Source organism: Stigmatopora nigra, chromosome 14 (genome assembly GCF_051989575.1).
Source record: "Stigmatopora nigra isolate UIUO_SnigA chromosome 14, RoL_Snig_1.1, whole genome shotgun sequence".
NCBI classification, from domain to species: domain Eukaryota; kingdom Metazoa; phylum Chordata; class Actinopteri; order Syngnathiformes; family Syngnathidae; genus Stigmatopora; species Stigmatopora nigra.
This window is the reverse complement of record NC_135521.1, coordinates 4,220,780-4,240,907: the sequence shown is the minus strand read 5'-3', so window position 1 is coordinate 4,240,907 and position 20,128 is coordinate 4,220,780. Positions and strand designations below refer to the sequence as shown.

Below are 20,128 nucleotides of genomic sequence, written 5' to 3'. Positions count from 1 at the left end.
GCAATTTTGCAAAAAAATAAATAAACTTGCCATACTTTAGATTTAAGCATGGCTTAAAAGTCCTACTTTTGTCAACAGGGGTCTTGTCTAAGTGTGCTTTTTTTATGTTATGTGATGTAAACCCCCTTAGCGCCTTGCTTTGAAAAGGACTTATAGAAAAATTGGAACGTAGTGAGTCATCAACTCTTTCGCGGCTAAAGGGGCACGCATACTTCCGCGCTGCGGCTCGAAACAGACGAGAAACGAAATAGAAGGGGGATTTCCAATTTAAGGCCGCAAGATTTGATCCGACCTTGTTTTGCTTTCGCTCTGGATCAGAAACGGAGTCGAACAACGCTCTCACTTTCCTTTTTCGGATAAAGTCAGCAAACTCTTTTCGAGATACCCAAGCAAGCGCTGCTGCTATAAACTGCTCAAAGTAATAAAAAAAAAAAAAGGTAAACACAATTTCCGCATTTTGTCGTTGCTGCTTTGCACTTACTGTCATTTTTTTTTTTTAAAGTGGAGACTTTGACGGATCGCGCTTGCCTGGTAAGCGAAAGTGTGAGCTTCTTTATGCCTCGCTGTTAACTAGATGGAATGCCTTTTATTTTCACTTTTGAGTCTGCATGTGTTGTTTTTTTTATACTCAGTTCGGTCATGCATTGGCCATGCAGTTCTGTCATAAACTATATTATAGGAATGGGTGATTTTGCCTCGCGATATTTTTGAGATCACGATATTTTTGTGGTTTGATCGCGATTATTTTAACTATTAAAGAAAAACTTGAATTTTAAGTTTTTCCTGAGGTTTTTTTTACATTGTTGCATCTGACATTGCATGAAAACCAAGTGACACTAAAATTATTTAATGAATTTAATGCAAAATATGTGCAATTTTTGGGTGGAGTGAGTGGTTAGCGTGTTTGCCTCAGTTCTGGGGTCCTGGGTTCAAATCCAGGTTGGTCCATCTGTTTGGAGTTTGCATGTTGTGCGTGGGTTTCCTCCGGGTACTCCAGTTTCCTCCCATATTCCAAAAACATGCATTTTAGGCTGATTGGAAACTCTTAATTGCCTCCTAGGTATGGGTTTGAGTTTGCATGGTTGTCCATCTTCTTGTGCCCAGCTGGCCACCAATTCAGGGTGTCCCCCTCATGAGATGAGATAAGTATGTGCAATTTCTTTGTGTCTACAACTTTGGATTTGGCCTTAGCTGCAGTGTAATGAGCTGTTGGGAAAACTATGTACATATGACTCTATAAGTGACTGAAAAAAAGTCTTGCTAAACTTGGCAGTTTGCATTTGTGCATTTGAAATTTGCATTACATGATACTTGCAGAGTATTTTAAATGCACAAAACAAACATTGCATAATTTATTAGTATTGTGTACAGTCAAATCTGAAGTTATTTGAGATGACTTTCCTGAGAAAGTGAAGTGAAGTGAAACTACCGTTTGTCTAATGTTCTGAAACTTGTATTTGCACATTGTGTATTTATTTAAAGTGTAAATGTCCTGTATTGCGCAATTTGTTCCTCTCAATGGTTGAAATGTGTGAGCCTCAGTTAATGGTTAAACCATTAGTGGAATGTTCTTTTTTGTAACTTCATGCCTTCTAAAAGACATTTAATTAGCCGCCATTAATGGCAATACATGCCCAATGGGAGTGGTTGTCAGCCGATGATCATCGTCAAGATTGCAAAATTGGCACATTTTCCTAATACAAGGGTGTGACTAATGTTTGACTGCGATTTGAATGAGTGGGAGTGTTATTCCTGTCACCAATATAAAATGCGATTTTCTTGATTGGTTCTACTGTGGCATTTGATCTCCTCAACATTAGTGTAACATGAACTAAAAAATCTATTTTATGCTTTAGTAACACACAATATATTTTTTTCAGGTATGGTTAAAAATGTGATCTAATTTTCTGTAGTTATGTAAATGTATTGAATATGTTTGTATTACAAGTTTAGTTTTGGGTGGTACAGTGACATTGTGGTCCTCACAGTTCTGAGATCAAGCATTTAAACCTGAGCTGTGGGTTTGCATGACCTTTTGTCTGTGTGTGGGTTTTCCCTTGATATTAGTGTCCTCCTACATCTAAAAAAAACATGCATGGTAGGCTGATTGACTGAAAATACTAAGCCGTAGGTATGACTGCGTATGTTGTTTGTCTTGTTGAGCCCTGGAACTGCCTGTCTGGTGTGGATAGTTAGCCGAGATAGGCTCTACCAGCTTAGATCAGTGATTTTCAACCACTGTGCCGTGGCACACTAGTGTGCCGTGAGAGATCGTCAGGTGTGCCGTGAGAAATTATCCAATATCCTTTTTTTTTTAAATTAACATTTATTAATAGTTTTCTGCAAATATGATGTCATTGTCCAGTGTCCGTGCTGTAGTAAATATACTATACAGAGTGTCATTTTGTAAAATTTTTGGTTAGTGGTGTGCCACAAATTTTTCCAATGTAAAAAATGTGCCGTGGCTCAAAAAAGGTTGAAAAACACTGGCTTAGATGAATGTATTTTGTATGTATTTAATGGTTAATTTTGGTAATCGCCTTAAAAGGAAAGATAAAAGTACTTTGTGTGCATAAAAGAGGCATTTGTATCGTATAGTTAGGAAAAAAAATGCTAAAATGTTTTTCAGTGTAAAGCAATTTTTTTTGGAATTATCTTTTACATGATTGAAAATGTGTCAGCCTAACTGCCTTTCCCTTTTCATCACTGGACTAGTCCATCCTGCATGTGTAGACTTGATTCACTAGATGGGAACAAAAAGAACTTGGTGGCAAAACAAGTGGTAACTGCCTTTTATTTATTTAGATTTTTTTTCTCCTAATAAAAAGCCAAACATGATCATATTTAACCTTAAAAAAATGCAGGGTAGGTAAAAGTAAGACTAAAATACATTTTACATTGGTGTGAATACAATATGCTACCTCTTATCCAAAGAATAGAAGAGAAACTTATAAAAAAGACTCATGCTGTTTCTTAAAAAAACAACAACTAAATGTACATTTGAATACTTATTGCCAACCACATTCTGCAAGAAGTTGTTCCAAATCCATCTTTAATCTACACATATCTACATCTGTTCTTCAGATATCGCAATGCCTGTAGATAGAATGAGAATGCGGCCATGGCTGGAAGAACAGATCAACTCTTGCCAGATACCAGGCCTCAAATGGGTTAACAAAGTAAGTACTTTCACTGACATAAATCTCCTATGAGAATACACCCAAAAAATGCTTGAAATGATTGAATGAGCAATTGATTCTTATGTGTGATCATTTAATTAAATGTCCTGAAGGAAGCACAAATCATTATTGTTGGTTTTACTTTTTTTTTCTAGGAAAAAAGAATCTTTCAAATTCCTTGGATGCATGCTGCCCGGCATGGCTGGGACTTAAAGAAAGATGCTCCTCTCTTTATGAGATGGGCTATACATACTGGTAAACACATGATTTTTTTTCATCCCCAAAAATATGTTTTAATGTATTTTCAAACTATGTCTTATGAATGCTTAGGGAAATACCAGCTAGGTAAAGACCTCCCAGATCCGAAAACATGGAAGGCAAATTTCCGCTGTGCAATGAACAGCTTGCCTGATATTGAAGAGGTGAAGGATAAAAGCAACAAAAAAGGAACAAATGCATTCAGGGTCTACAAGATGCTGTCGTCGTCGGAGAGAGGTTTAAAGAAGGGTGAGTGAGTGTTCTTAGTAAATCGCTAACAAAAAGCAGCACACCCGACTGGGTAACTCACACATATCATATATACATATATCATTATATAATAGTAATAATTATCTCTCTGACTTCTCTCATTTAGGAAAGAAGAGGACTGACAAAGAGAGTAGACCTATAGAAAATAAGGAGGTACAAACATGCAAATCACGGTGTTGTACAGATTGCTGTGATTCTTTTATTTTATTTTTTTCTTTCTTTTTACTTATTTATATTTTAACAAGGAAACTATATCTTATAAGCACTATTAGCCAATTGCAAATCCACTTTGTTACATACAGAAAACAGACATTTTCTCTCATTTAGATAACCACAGATGGAAGCATAACTGAAAAAGTTTCAAGTAGTACATGCCAATGTTGCTTTTGTGTAACAGAGGGCCTTCAAATACTAACAACATTGTATTTACTTGTATTTTCTCAGGTAGCATCTCCATCTTTTGAAAGGACATCACTTCTCATTCATGCTGTACATTTTGAAAACCTCAAACAGGAATCTCAGGATGAATTAGAGATGCCGCAAACACCCACTGGTAACATATTTAGACTTCTTTATTTTGTTGTTGTTGTACAGACAGAACATGTATTAAATTCATGCACTGTTTTAAATGTATTGAAGGCTAGTGCTATATTGCATTTTTTATGCATGTTTGTTTGTTTCTGCTCGAGATAACTAAAAAATGAATGAAGATTAAGATATGTTTTTTTTAATATTAAATGGAAGAGGTATTTGATCAGATCATTTTACAGATAATGCAAGAATAGATTTAAAATCAATTTCTTGCATAGCAGTTTTGTGAAAGAAAAAGTTTTACTATATCCATTATGGACCAGGTTCCAAAGTTTATTTTAATTTAATACTATAAAACACACCTGCTATAGACAACAGTGGATGTCTCATTAATTTAAAATGAGAAGCCTGGCTTTAAATGCTCATCTTTCGGTGCCTTTAACAGTGTTAGAAATCCATTCAATTTTGATAGGCAGGTTTGGCAGTAAATAATCAACATCAAAATGTACTGTTTGTTCTTTTCCAAAATGCCCATATACTAACAGCAAACCTGGCAAAAACACTGACATCTTTCATATTCCCATGCAGCTATTTCTAGCGAAGAAGACCATGTGATTGCAACCGAGCTTCTACCGTTTGTCTGTCAGACAATCGAAGTGAAAACAGAAACCGAAGAGGAGACCGTCAGCACGTCACATTTTTACCCTCTACAAATATCTCCTATATCTTCATACTGCGGTAAAACAACACTCAAGTTCATCACATTCATTCATTCATCCATTTGTTTTCTGATACGCTTAACCTCACAAGGGTTGCGGGGGGTGCTGGAGCCTTTCCCAGCTAATTTCGGGCACCAGGCGTGTTAACACCCTGAATTGTTGGCCAGCCAATCACAGGGCACAAGTAGATGGACAATAATTCATGCTCACACTCATACCTAGGGGCAATTTAGAGGGCTCAACTAGCCTATTCTGCATGTTTTTGGGATGTGGGAGGAAACTGGAGTACCCAGAGAAAACCCACACATGCAAACTCCACACAGGTAGAACCGACCTGGAATCAAACCCTCGACCCCAGAACTGTGAGGCCAATGTGCTAACCACTTGTCCGCCCTGCTGCATCAAGTACATTGCAATCTTTAACATTTCTTTTCAATACAAACCAGTTTGACATAAAAGGCATCGGGCAATATACCCAAACAAATAAAGTTGGGGAAACCCTGACATAATCCAAGTAGAAATAATATCATCAAACAAATTGTCCGCATTATTTCCACCTTAATTCGAGTTTGCTGCCCGCGGGTTCTATGTGACATTTGTCTTATCTTATCCAAAGGTGGAAAGAGAGTGCTTATAGTGGTGTTAAATACCATAACTGCTAACAGCAGTTTAGTGTTCTCTTTTTGTAGTACTAAACCAAGTGTGAAATTAAAATACCATCTGGGCGCCATCAACTATGCAGTTTTTTGAAGATCAACATGCAATGTTATTTCTAAACTAAATTTTGGAATTTACTTTGTTTCATTGACTGTGGTTGCAGTCTTTTAAGACATTGGTGTCCAAACTGCGCCTAATGCCCATTGTTTACAATATTAAATATAATTGAATATGACCCACAAAAGAGTCTTAAATGTAGCATACATTCTCTTAAATTTCACAAGTTTTATGTCAACAGCGTCTCTGTTATTCCCAATCCATTTGTTTTACATGAATACATTTATACATTTTAAAACAGCTATCTTGGTTGTGATGTTCTCAACATTCTGGATATTTTCTTTTCGTTCAGAAAAGTCTGTTTCAGTAGTGTAAATAAATAGATATATACTAGTTATCCTTCAAATATCGTGGTTAATTTAGACCAGACATAATTGAAAAAATGAGTAGTATCACCCCTTTTTATTACTACATACGTTATTAAAACAGTTAATTTTTTTACATGTTTTCATCCCCTCTTTGACAAATGAAAAATTGGCCTTCACATCCTTTGATTTTTATGAAAGTGGCCCTTTAAAGGAAAAAAAAGCCCTGGTCTAAGCAGTCATTGGTCCACAGCTGCATCTGTCATTCCCTCTTGATTTGTTGTCATGTCTATATTTAATGTTGATGATGTGACCGGTTTTCAATTAATCTAATATGCGCACCCATCATCCGTCACTGTCACTAAGAATCCCATTTTTTTCCTTCCTCTTTATAGGAAGCGACACAGACAGCGATACTGGCGACAACAACCAGGCGAGTCTCCTGTTCTACTGCTAATGTAAACACATGGTGCCCTTGTCCTGAAACTCATGCTATCAAACATTAACACTCTTAGGTTATATCTCACTGTACCTGCAGTAAATGAAACACGTAAGGAGTCATATATGCACACATAAAATTGCACATCATTTCCTAAACAACTCAAACATTGTAAGATACTTAAATTGAATGATATGTTGAAATTGTAATGTACTTAAACAAACTTGAGCTGTCACTTCATCTGCAACTACTTCTTAGGCAAACTGTTTGTGTAGAATATAGTAATAATTAACTATTCTTCCATTTTCAATACACTTATCTTCATTAGAATCACACACTCATCTGCCTCAGTCGGCACAAAACACCTTAAACTAGTTGCCAGCCAATCGCATGGGAAATGATTAACCAACTGTCCTCAAAGGTAGAAATAGTAGTAAAAAAATCCACACATGGTTTAAACTGATGCCTCATATTATTGATAAGCTACAGTGCATGTTAACTCACTCAAATTCTAAATATATGATGAACTATTAATCATTATTTTATTAAAATAGATACAATCAATAAAACACCTTGATTATATCCCTAATGACACTCTAAAGTTGATATTTAAATACATTTTTTCCGAGTATTTTGGTACTTAAACTGACCACAATAGACTTTTTTTTAAACTGCAATGCCTGTCTGTCAATGCTTGTTTCAGTGCCTTTCCATTCTGATTGGGCGAGGCTGGTAGCGAATGATTGCTGCTAGGCCTCCCAGGTGAAATTGATTAGAATTCAAGCGCTGTAGAATGCAGCTGCTAAAGGGTTAAAGGTACTTTAATTCAGCTGGGACTTAGTTTACAACAGTGTTCCTTTCTTTACTGTGATTTTCAGGGAGTTAATCCAGCCTGGAGAAGGGATCATGGCAAGTCAGTTCTTAAGGTATCCCCGTCTTCCCTCCCTGGCATGGCGAGCTTTGTTAGAGGAAGCAAACCTTACTGCCGAATAACTACCATGCGAGACCCAGACCCTCATATCAGTTATCACAGCGACAGCTGGACAAAACCTTATAACCAGAAGTCTCATGCAACTTCGATACCCAATCACACGCATGAGATGCGTGCCAGCGTTATTATGAAAACCTCAGATGTCACCTCCTCCTAACCTCAAGACAACAAGATCCTGGATTCTTCTACGCCAGACATTGACTTGGCCATATATTGGTGAGCATTTCTTTCTGCATCTTCTTGTCAAAGATGCTGTGTTGACTTGTCTTTTGGACCCTGCGAATGCACTGCCCATATTTACAGTAAGAATACGAGTGTTTTAGTCCATTTGTGGAACAAACAATGTGGCTGCTTGAAAGCTAAAGACTTTAATTGTTGCCTATAGTGAATAATTAAAAAAGAAACAAACTAGAGGCACACCCTGAAATTGCCGCCAGAAATTGCTTTTCAGACCTCTTTAACATCATTTTCTCAAGATTTGTTCACCTCTTCCATTTTATTTTACAAAAATATCCAGCTAGTTTGATTTTTTAAAAATCCCTTTATTCTTTCTGTAGTTATCTCAAAGATACAGAACTGAATACAAAGCCTTCCTTTCTGTAGGTTTCACCTATTGATGAAAACATAGTCATCTTTCACAGTAGCATTGGACACACTGTGATCTAAAATCCATTTTTAGAAATGATACCACCTAATCCTTCTTTACTTTTAACATGTTAATGATAACAAAACAGCAAAAAACATGATTCTTACTGCAAACCTGAATAAAAAAAACTATATTGAGGTTGGCAATCAGTTAATCAGGTTTGACTTAGTACTATAACTGCTTGCGTGGCTACAGGTTACCTAAAACCAGTTTGACCAGCCTGTTTTCATTTCTGCAGTTCATACATGCCATAAGATATGTCGCAGTCAACTTTAGTTATACATTTACTAAAATGTGTTTTGTGTCAAAATACATAATCAAATGATATTAAGAGTCACACCCAATTGAAAGACAGTATAATTAATTCATCTTGATTAATTACATTTTAATTGCCTAAGAATATTTGTTCCAAAAGCTACATTTTGTTGTTTTGAAAGGACTTTATAGGGACTTATAATTTCCTTTTTATTAAATCACAATAGAAAATAATTACCTGTGCAAAAAAACTCAAACAGTGCTATTTTAAGACACATATATGCATGGAAAATGTATTCTAACCAGTTCTGAAATCACATGCATTTTGCAAGTAACAAGTTTTTGTAGCTACAGTTATCCCACACAGTCTGTGATTAGCAGTACCTTGGCAAACATGAGTCAAGGTGGAGCACTGTGTAGATGGAATCTACCTAATAATTGTGCAAACACCAACAAAGTAACTATGCCAGACAATACACAAGAAATATGCTGATTCATTTAAGACAGAGGTAGTGAACCTATGGCTCGGGAGCCATATATGGCTCTTTTGATGGGTGTATATGGCTCTGCCTTAAATCATAATTTTTCTTCATTAGACTCTTCTGCATGCATTCTCATACTTTTTTTAAACTTTCAAAGTGGTGAAATTAATAATAAATGCTCACATTTTCATATATTTTTACTTTTAAATTCTAAGTATGGCTCTCAAGGAATAATGTTTGAAAATATGAATTGTTTATGGCTCTCTTCGTTAAAAAGGTTCCCGAAACCCCTGATTTAAGATGTTTAGGAATTGGTTAAAAAGGCAAAAAGCTGATTAACACAAATGCTGCACACTAGAGCACCATGTTTTTTTAATTGCGTATTTTATCGTGTTCCCTTATGCAGACTTTTTTTTCCAATGATTGAACAAAATTTGCACTTGCGTGGGTTTGTTGTCAAATCCTAGGGCTTCTAGGGAAGGAAGCGCATCCCCCCAAAAAAGCTGTATTTTGGTCTGGACCAGAAAAAGTGAACTATAGACTTTCCTGGTGTGAGTACACCCTTAATTTCTTCCAACTCCACTTCTGCCTCACCAGTGTTTTATCACCCACTATATCACAAACATAACTGACTATCTCAGGGCAAACTGATGAACTGACACTCTATGACAAACGCACCTCTGGGTGTGGTTGTTGATAAATGTACATACATATCTTATGTCCGCTTGCAAGCTGCTTCAGCTGCTTCAGCACTTTATATTCTGTGTGTATTCTTAATGTGTGCCTTAGAGACTGTATGGGGCCATCTGTGCTTTAGTCTTCAATGAAACATGCAGGTGAAAGCAGATGAAAAGATGATGCAGGAATAGTAATATTGTAACAAATCCTCAAATGGAGGATCCTCAGGGCTTCCAAGTGTTTAACTGTGCACCTTAATCAGGGAAGGTTTTTTTTTTTTTAGTAGACCGTGAAAATAACTTGATAATCTTAAAACAGTGATGGCTCCTTGAAGTTAGAATACAAAGTATTTTCGAGACATCTGTCAAAATTGTTGTGGTTTCAATTTGATATGGAACAGATGAAACAAAACTTGCTTAGCTCAATTTCTGTCTGTTTTTCAAAAATATACACCAATTTTATCACGATTGTGTATTTTTTAACAAAAGAAGAGCTAATAAATAAAAAGTGCTGAGTACAAAGAACTTTGCATCTATAAATCTCAATTACAGTGAACTTTGGGTATGTTGTTAAATATATTTAAATGTTTTTTTTTTAAATCGATGATTAGAAAATCCTTTCTAACCTATATTTAATTGCAAATATTATATATAATGTTCAAACAAAACAGCATCAGAGTGCCTCCCAATCCAAACCATCTTCCATTTGAAATGGAAAAAAAAACATTAAAATCATTAGTAGAGAATATGAAATGAAAAAATAAAAAAAATAAAAATTGGGGTTTGTAGAATGTAATAATAAACCCTTTTTCCTATATGAAGCCGCACTATTAATGTCCTTTTATTGACGGCAAAAAACAAAACAGCTTTGTAATCCACAAGCATTTGTGCCGTATGATAGCCAATCAACAAATATGCAATTAAAAAGGTTCAGATACATTAAACCCATCCCTTGGAGCGATTTACACTGGAAGCACAGACAATAATTATCATGATTTGTGTATGGTTTACTTTAGTTTTCAGCAAAATTTCATTTTTTCCCCCCTACAATGCTTTGCTTTACTATTTTATCCACATATCATTGAAAGGACCAAGATAGACAAACTCTTATTATTATAACATGGGCTCAAAGGGCTCATAGTGTGAACTCATTTGCCAAAATATTAGGTATAACTATGCTAAATCAATGCAGTATAAAGCCCCACCCCTGTATGTTTTTGTTTCTTCCTTGTTGCATTGAAAGTATTGATTTATTTTAAGTATTTTTTTTGAGTGAGTCGTTTGCATTCTTAAGGGCTGTGTTGTGCAATGTCTGTCATGCTTAATGTGAATTAGATTATACATTTGTTTTTAAGAGTATACAATGCAAACCTTGACAAATAATACTCGTTACCACCCCATAAGCCAATACGCACTACAATTAACTTGGATTGTCTGCTGTAAAATAATTCAACTATAATGTAATGTACTCTATGAATACACATTGAAATCCAATGCATTTATGTATTTGTCCTGCCATAAAGAACAATTTATACTTGAGTAGAAGCAACAACAAAAGGTCTGTGTGTGTGCTAAGTTTTTACACTGCCTTGGTGATAACATAAATCGTCGTGTAAATTTGAATAAAACCTTTTGTGTTCTTAGAACGCTCTTTTTTTTTTTACAATGTCAAACTGTTGTTGATTGCTCTGAGTTTATCTTCACTCATAAAAAGGTCAGAGTCCAGTTTTATATGACATCTAAGAGAAATAACTTGTTCCTTTGTGGCATTTAACTGGGGGAGAAAAATAAGAAGCTAGGATTGTATTTCATTGATAGAGAAGATGTACAATTAGTGTGCCAAAGTTCACAAGTGAGTACATATGGACTCAAACTGTTAACTGTGACTATGGGTTTCTGTACAGAAAGCAGTTTGGTGGGTTGCCAGAGTATTGTTACCATAGAAAAAAATGCGGATGGTCCCGTTTTTTTTTGCCCCACAGATTAACACGCATATCAGTCAGCATCAGTGTGACAAAAAATGTAACTGATCAGTTTCAACTTCCTTCCAGTCTTTCCAACAGTTACTTGTCTAGTTTCGGGTAACAACACGTACTCGTATTAATGCACAAATCTCAAAATGGTCAAGAGATAAACTGGTACAGGGGTGGCGAACATGTTGGTTGGCCAAAATGACTGTGGCTATTGGTTTCTTATCATATTTTGTAAATACTGTGGTTCTTTGCCCCGTTACATGTTTCTTTTATTGTTATTCTCTCTTAAAACACACTCAAATTTATCAGGGCCCATTAAAAACAATGAATAAATGATATTTTAAAATAATTTGACAGATTGGATTTTTTTAAGCCGCTTCTGACATTAGGTGTGGCTCTTTAACTCCCATAGTTTAAAATTTTTGGCTCTGTGTCTAACTTTTTTGCCACCCCTGCGTTAGTATAGTTCGATTACTAGTTTAGAATACTCCATTATGTTGGCTCCACTTTCAAATAACACTGAATTGAGAGTTTTGTCATGTTTTCGGAAACTAACAACACATTTTTACAGCATAATGACGGAGACAGCATTGGTGTGAATTTTATGTAGCAGAACAAGATTTGACTCAATGTGGAGTTTTGCCTTGTAATGTAAAACAGCAACTATTTTTTTGAAATTGAGTCAGGTTGAACTAACAGATGGTATCAAGAAAAAAAGGGAATTTTACTTGAGGTGCCTTTTATGCGTCAACAATCCAGAAGTTACTACTTCTTTAATTGTAAGGATAAACACACGTTTTGTCAAATACACTTACACTACTTCCAGAAAACTTGCAAGGTTTGGTGGATAGAGAAGCACATTGGTGGCCCATCATGTTTTTGTACGTCCATTGCCCTGAAAAGACACAAAACATTCACTAATAATAATAATAATTATTATTATAACAATAAAAAATAATTTGGGAATTAGAAAAATACACAATAAACATTCATACGCACATACAGATACAAAAACAAGTTCGCAAAAGGGAAGTTTTAGTTTCTAATGACTATTAAAAACCAAACCCAAACAATCTGTAGTACTCAAACCACACACCAGACGGCAGTATAGGGTTAACATTTGTATCCATATTACTGAACTATGACTCACGCTGCCTCCGCAGATGGGGATGTGCAGTGCTGAAATTCCCACAACGGATGGATTTGTCATAAGAAAAAAAAATGTATACAGTTCAAGACATATTGCATGCAAGTAAAGTAAACTATGGGAGGTCTGGAAGTCTTTTTTTGAAATCTGGGCAGGCCCCTTGCAGTAATACATTTAGTAGCCTCATGCAGTGGTCAACTCGGGCCCACTTGAACCTTAATTGGGATATCAAGGTTATCACATTAAAGTACAAATGCCCTCCCATCATCATGCACTCTGCACCAGAACCATGCCTCATTACCTACAGCTCATTTCCAATTATGTTGCACTGCAGCGCAATGGCAGCAGATCATTCATGTACAAAGAACAACAAATGTGCAAATGTCATCGTTTGACCCAGGCGGAGAATCCCAAAGAGCTGTGTCTTGTGGCTGTGTGCTAATGAGGGAAAGCAGAAAGTGGCTAGTTACCACGTACAGTGACTCATCTAGAGTGTGAAAGACAGTATTGGCAAGACTCCTCGTGGTTGGTTGGTTGGTTGGGGGGGGAGAAAACCAAAGAGTGTCACTGAGGGGAGACTTATAAATGACATTAATGATGCGTTGGTGTGAAGTAGCTGTGAATCCCAGCAGTATCCCGCTCTTTTGTTACCATGGTTTCTGTGGCTGACATAGCAAAGTACTTGATAATGAAGTCAAGTTTGTATGTGTTGAAAGCTGGGGGTGTAGATGAAGGGCTTGATATACTATACGAGAGACATAATACACGGATACGTGTTTATGCTTTTTCTAAATCAGAGGGTGTGTGTTTGCATGTACGTGTTTGTGTGTAAGGGTGTTTTTTTCCCCCCTCTTTTATTATTGTGATGGTCAATGATCCTACCATCAGGGAACATAAAGCAGCTGGGGCTTCCCTTACTCATCCTCATCTGGCTGCAAAAATATTCCATATCTTATAATGTGGTCCCTAATGTTATCCTGGCAGGCGGTATGGTGATCGAGTGGTTAGCACGGCCACTTCAGAGTTCTAAGATTGAGGGTTCAATCCCAGAGGAATTGCGACAATCTTGTGTGGTGTTTTCATGTTGCTGAAGGGTTGTTTATCTCCTTGTGCCTTGCTATTGGCTGGCAAGCCATTCAGGCTGTCCCCCCTCCCCACCTTGTTGGCTGAGATAAGCTCCAGCACCCCCGATATTATTGTGAGTATAGGTGGAAAGGAAAAGGAATGACTGGATGATGTTGTAGTTGCTTTACTGTTCATTTGGATGTGGATGAGGATGATGGACCAAACATAATTTAAAAAGCTTAGAGAAGCAAATAGCAATAAGAAAAGCACTGAATCCATGGTCATATTAATTAATGTCAGTTACCCTGGCAACCACCGGTTGGGAAACTGAGATGAAGCAAATGATGAAAGGGGGGAGAGAGTGAAGAAAATCAAGTTCAACATGGTGTTGGCCATTTTTTTTTACATACAGACACCACCAAAAATGTAATCCTTACAGCAGTCAAAAATGTTTGTTTTTCTAGGTTAAATGTTCGAAAGTGGCGGATCGGCGGGTCAGTGTTTAGCGCGTTGACCACACAGTTTTGGGGTTGTGGGTTTCGATCCCAGGCAGGGTCATCTTTGTGCCCTGCGATATTTTCATTTTTTTCCCCCTAGAATGGTTTGCTTTACTATTTTATCCACATATCATTGAAAGGACCAATGTAGACAAACTCTTATTATTATTATAACATGGGCTCAAAGTGTTCATAGTGTGAACTCATTTGCCAAAATTTAAGGTATAACTATATTTAACTAATATTTTCCAGTCTCAACTCAGCAAGGAAAAGCTATATTACACATCAGGGTCACATTTATCACAATAAACAACCACCACTGAAACAATTAATGAGGGTTAAAACACAACTAAAATTAAAGGAGTACTCTGAGGGAGCAGATTTCCGCTGGGCAGCTAAATCCAAAGCATCAGCATATTTGACTTCCTCCCACAAAATATCACTTTCACATATCTTGCTAGTTTTATAACAATATCTTCACTTGATCTTGATTCATCTTGAACACAAATATAGACAAATGCACAGATATGAAACCAATAACCCTCGATTTCCTTAGCAACAATTATTACTTTAAAACCTCCCCTTTACTAAACAACTTATTTACCAAAAATTTTTCTCAAATACCAATTTTTTTTGCAACAAAAACCCAATCTTCCTTTAAATTCAGCCACTCATCCTTACTCTTCATCTTAACTAAACAGCTTACAAAAGATGACTTACTGATAATCGTAAAGCCCTGGCTGTTAAAATAACACAATCATATCCCAAAATTGAAATTTCTCAGGTGTAGCGTTGCACAAATTCTTTAACAAGGCTCATATAATTCGCCCTTGCATTAATGTTTGTCAGCAATGGTTTAATGAGCAAAACAGGCTTACTTTTCCCACAACTATTTCTCATATTAATGAAGTGCTGTTATTTGGTTTTATTACTAGGAACTGTTGTCATCTAAATGAAACTAGAAATACTTCCTGTCATAATTCGTTCATCGCCTGCCATCAAATAAAAAAAAACTCTTAAGCTGCCATTGATAATAATAAATATTAAATCATGTGGCATACAATAATCCTTCTGCTGTGAATTTAAATGCATTTCTCACTAGTAGATGTCCAATCCATTTGAACTCAGAGGGTGACAGTGAATGTTCAATAGCAGCTAAGGATTAATTGTGTCACAGACAGTATCCATTTTATAGTTAACACAATAGTTCAATCGACAGTATTTTTTCCATAGTTGACTTAAAAGTACATTTATACTCCAAGAAATTTAAGCCCTGATAAATGAATATCTCCATTCGTTTCTCTTCTAGTAAATATACAGTAATTCATCGACATATGAGTGCCCCGACATATGAGCAATTTGAGATACGAGTAAAATTTTAGAGCAAATATTTATTTTGAGATACGAGACAAATTTTGAGCAAATATTTATTTTGAGATACGAGACAAATTTTGAGCAAATATTTATATTGAGGGTTGAAACAAATTAATTATTTTTTAGTTCATTTCAATGGGAAACGTTCGTTTGAGTTACGAGAAAATCAACACATGAGTTCAGTCCCGGAACGCATTAAGCTCTTATCTCAAGGTACCACTGTATAAGATTTTTAGTAACACTTTAGTAAAACATTCTTTCATTGTTCTGCACTTGATATGTGGCAAGACCTACGCTAGGTTACCGTTTTCATAAAATGCAGCAGAGGTGTCAATATTGTGTGGTGTAGTGGTTCACTTGCAAGCGTGGGATCGATTCCCACTCAGTGGCCTTGTGATTGTGAGTGTGAATGGTTGTCTGTCTCTATCTGTGCTCCATAACTAATTGGCGACCAGTCTAGAGTGTAGTCTGTTTTTGCTCAGAGTCAGCTCGGGAAAACCAAATCATGACCAGGATTAGCGTTTTAGAAAGATGAAAAATGATTACCACATTCAGTTAAAGCCATGGGCGGGCCTTAGGGAGGTGCTGGGGATGCAGCCGTATCTAAACATTGGCCTCCAGGGGCTGGGCTCGGGACAGGGGATATAATAAAACATGGAAGATGATGCATAAAGCTAGAATATAGTGTTTAAATATATCTGGTACAACCGACAGTATGAACCCATTGCTGTCTGAAGGGGCCAATGAATAAAGATTCATTTGACACTCCGACAAAGCACCAACACCGCCACTCGAGCCAAGGGGGCCGTTGATATTCATCGCCCCTGGCCTTGTTCACACTTGTTCCGCCCCTGGTCATGACATATATGTAGAATGTTTGCAATAAGTATGTGAGCTGCTGTTGAGAAAACTTTATTGCTAGGCAATGAGGCGGCCCCACACAGTTGAGTTATAACGTGACAACATGCCTAGATTAGGATAAACAGACATATTAAACTTCCAGCATGTGAGAGGGTTGAAATTTACTGCAATGCACTCCTTTGCCATGTCCGCGTACTTTTTGTCCTTCAACTGCAGGGCGCGTTAATGGAACGGGATTTATTATTTCCCACTGCGTGTTTATGAAGTGTGCAGTCACTGTGAGATAGCTTTTAGTGACACTGGAAGACCATACATCTGTATAGAAGCCAATAGGAATGTGTTTAGTCCCATTTGCTTCTGTTCTATATAGGCTTCTTAAGAACAGTGGGGGTAAATTGTTAGTTCTTATTTTCTTTTGCCTGGCTTTAGTGCTCATGAGTTGTAGTACAGGTTAAAATCCACAAGATGTTACAGAGTTAGGCAGGCAAATGTCAAAATCAATCCAACCAAGACTGTGTATCTGATCTTTGTGGACAGATACACTTTTCACTTTGAATGAAGGTAATTCATACTTTTCTCGGGTTCAATTCCCACTTGTATGGGTTGTGTCCCATGTGGAACAGGCGCATATACTGTTTATTCATGCTGACCACTTGGGGGAAAAGCCTAAATGTCATTTCTAGATGTGATCAACAGACTGCACTCGCTGCCGATCAAAGTATAGGTTTTTTTTGTAAAGATGAAAAATGATGTGACCTGGCCATTGAAGCAAAAGGTGTGTTTATTAGGAGAAAAGACCTCCATTTGCGGAAGTGGAGAAGGCACTTTCTATCCCTATCACTCACCTCCACTCCAAGTAAGTACTAAGAAGAGCTGATTCACAGCATTTTGAGGTAACAATATTGAAAAAACCCATCACCTATGATTCCAACAGAGGGTGCCTATGACAAGTTTTCGCATCAACTGCACTTATATTTAAATATTTGAGAATGGGACTCTTGGCCATTTTTTCATAAATTATAAGCTTTGGTAGGACTTAAGTTGCTAACTGCGGACACTTGATGGCAGCAATTATAATCAGGTGTAAATGTGAGAGAGACTAAGAGTGAGACTGAGCCATTGATAGACATGCAGATGTAAAATTACTACAACCAGTTCAGGCTTCAGCAAAGCAGTTGCCATAGTCAACCAACTAAATACAGTGGTACCTCGAGATACGAGCTAAATTCCTTCCGGGTCTGAGTTCGAATGTCGATTTACTCGTAACTCAAATGAACGTGTCCCATAAAAAAATGAAATAAAAGCAAACTAATTTGTTCCAACCCTCTTAAAAAACACCCAAAACAGGATATTGGATTTGGTAAACATTTTTCTTTGTTTTATTTCACCATCTATTAACAAAGTAAGAAATAACTAGTGGTTTAATAGTACTAAAATATGATTTATAGTACTAAAATTAGATGGATTTTGCAGGGGGTAGAGAGTGTTCTTATCAGCAGCCTCTCGCGTCCGCTATATGCTCATATATCAAAATGTGTCTTGTATCTCAAGATAAATATTTTCCCGAAATTTTACTCTGATCTCAAATTGCTTTTATGTCGGGCCACCTGTATGTCGAGGTACCACTGTATTAAAAAGAATATATGATAGGACAAAAGTATCAAAAAGTAGCTCAAGAGGTAGGATTTGACAGACATGGCATACATACTCAACGAGACTTTTTGCTGGCGGAAAAACCATCCATAGTGAGTATATCCTCCTTATTCCATGAAAGGCCTTGTCATGTAACAACACTGATAACAAGGTATACTGTGATATGATAACTTGTTATTTTACCATGGGAACACATTTTCTACTTTCTTTCCGTGTCTTGATACATTGATACAAAAGCAAAAGAAAGTCAGTCACTGTATTTTGCACACTGGAGAGCCGCGGTATGGAAGCTGAATGAATGGCCCTAATTCTTCCAGGAAATGAGTGAGAAAAGAGCTTTTGTTTCATCAATCTTAAACCTCAAACACGGTTCAGGTAGAAATATCAGAGTGAAGTGAGTCACAGCATCTAACACTGCAATGACTCAGTCTTCCACTTTGTTAACACAGACTCTTAAAGACCTTAAACATCCCAATATAAGTGCTATTGTTATTAAAAAATTGCATTTACTAAGGGTATGACTCTTTCATTATTAAAAAAAAAAAAACGTGATGCATATCTCCTCGATTCAACCGGTCCATTTCAATTACATCATTTTCAACACTGCTTGTCCTTGTCAGGGTTGGAGGTTGCTGGAGCCCATCCAAGTTGACTTTGGGCGAAAGGCAGACTACTCTGAACTGGTCGCTAGACAGTGAGAGGGAATATACAGAGACATATAACCATTCACACTAACAATTACATCGCCACTTTGCGGGAATCGATACTACGCTGCCCTACACTAAGGTAAGATGAGTGAAACACGACTCTAAGAAAACCCATACAATTTATGCAGTAAATAACTAAAAATGTGGGCCCAAAGCAATTTCAACAGTGCTTTTAAATTAAGCTCAAAAATACATTGGATGCAAATGACAGGTGGTTGAGGGGTTTCCAGCAAGAGTACATCCCAATGTATACTGCCCCCTGTTGACATCACTATGGATAACTTGAATCCATACCTAAAGAGCAGTTCAAACCGTTTAAAAAATGGAAACACTACACATAAACACAATGCTACCCTTTTTAATATGGGGAGTATGAATCTCTAGAAAATACTGTAGTTACACTACTGAAAAATAACAAGTTGCAGTATTCAACAAGAGATCTGTTTTACACAATAGTATTAATGGTGAGATTTTTTTTTAAAATGTATGTAGGCCTACGGTACACACGTACGTAAGTTCACACAATTAGAATACACATTATTGTCATTTTAAAAGTTGTATATAAGGAAATTGGAGGTTCTTCAGTTCAGGGAATACGAATATAAGGCAATATAAAAATAAAACATAAACACCCTACCAAGAGCGATATGGCCAATGTCAAAATATGAATTCCCAAAAAATAAAATGAATAAAAACTGAGTGACAATGGTCTAAGTATACATAGGAAAGAAGTATGAGTAAAAATGATTTATTGAACATGACAGCATTCGTATTGGACCTGGTAGGCCGAGTTTGATGAATTCGTTTACAAACAGCCATTGTTTAAATCAGTCTGCAAAACAACTGCAGTAAAATCAATTTCTTGGCTTGGCCACTATCCATTGTGTTTATTTGGAAGCTTCAGCAAACTGCATTCTGAACTGCTTTTATAGGTTTGATAGTGTCATTTGCTTCAATTTTGGATCGTTGTGTTTCTCAGAGGACGTCCATTATATATGTTCGAGTTTTGCTGACTGCGAAACATTTTGCCTTGTATGAGGTATAATTTGAGAATGTGAGAAAAGTGCTTTTGCAACTTGTGTTTTCGTGATAACACGTGTTTAGGTTTATAAGAAAAAGAGGTTGTGTTTTGTGAATTGTTTTTGTTGTGTTAAGAAATCAAGGCAATTAAATGTGTTTACAAATCTGCTCATTTGGTTTAATGAGTTGGATTTTAGCTTTTCGCAATTATGAAAATCTAATTATTGACAGGGTACAACTTGTTTTTTTTTTAAAAATCATTGATAATTTATTTCCATGTGTAAAACTAGAAAGGCTTAAAAATT

The 20,128-nt window shown here is 36.5% G+C and overlaps 1 protein-coding gene across 7 annotated transcripts in view; it reads left to right on the top strand.

The window, feature by feature from the left end:
* Positions 1-188: 188 nt before the first annotated feature.
* LOC144207491 (interferon regulatory factor 2-like) overlaps positions 189-20,128 on the top strand; it is a 53,663-nt gene continuing 33,723 nt past the window's right edge. For 2 of the 7 annotated variants that reach the window (XR_013328685.1, XR_013328683.1), the window contains exons 1-9: positions 192-430; positions 3,084-3,179; positions 3,335-3,434; positions 3,510-3,686; positions 3,814-3,860; positions 4,152-4,260; positions 4,827-4,976; positions 6,432-6,469; positions 7,354-7,682. Coding sequence is in view for 3 of the 7 variants with exons in the window: in XM_077732981.1 (XP_077589107.1) it covers positions 3,093-3,179; positions 3,335-3,434; positions 3,510-3,686; positions 3,814-3,860; positions 4,152-4,260; positions 4,827-4,976; positions 6,432-6,469; positions 7,354-7,623 (978 nt within the window). In the remaining 4 variants the exon portion in view is untranslated. Of the gene's footprint in view, positions 433-493; positions 532-3,083; positions 3,180-3,334; positions 3,435-3,509; positions 3,687-3,813; positions 3,861-4,151; positions 4,261-4,826; positions 4,977-6,431; positions 6,495-7,353; positions 8,981-9,316; positions 9,586-9,638; positions 11,132-20,128 lie in introns of those variants that run through there. The other 5 variants (XR_013328684.1, XR_013328682.1, XM_077732984.1 and 2 more) reach the window with 5 other exon arrangements.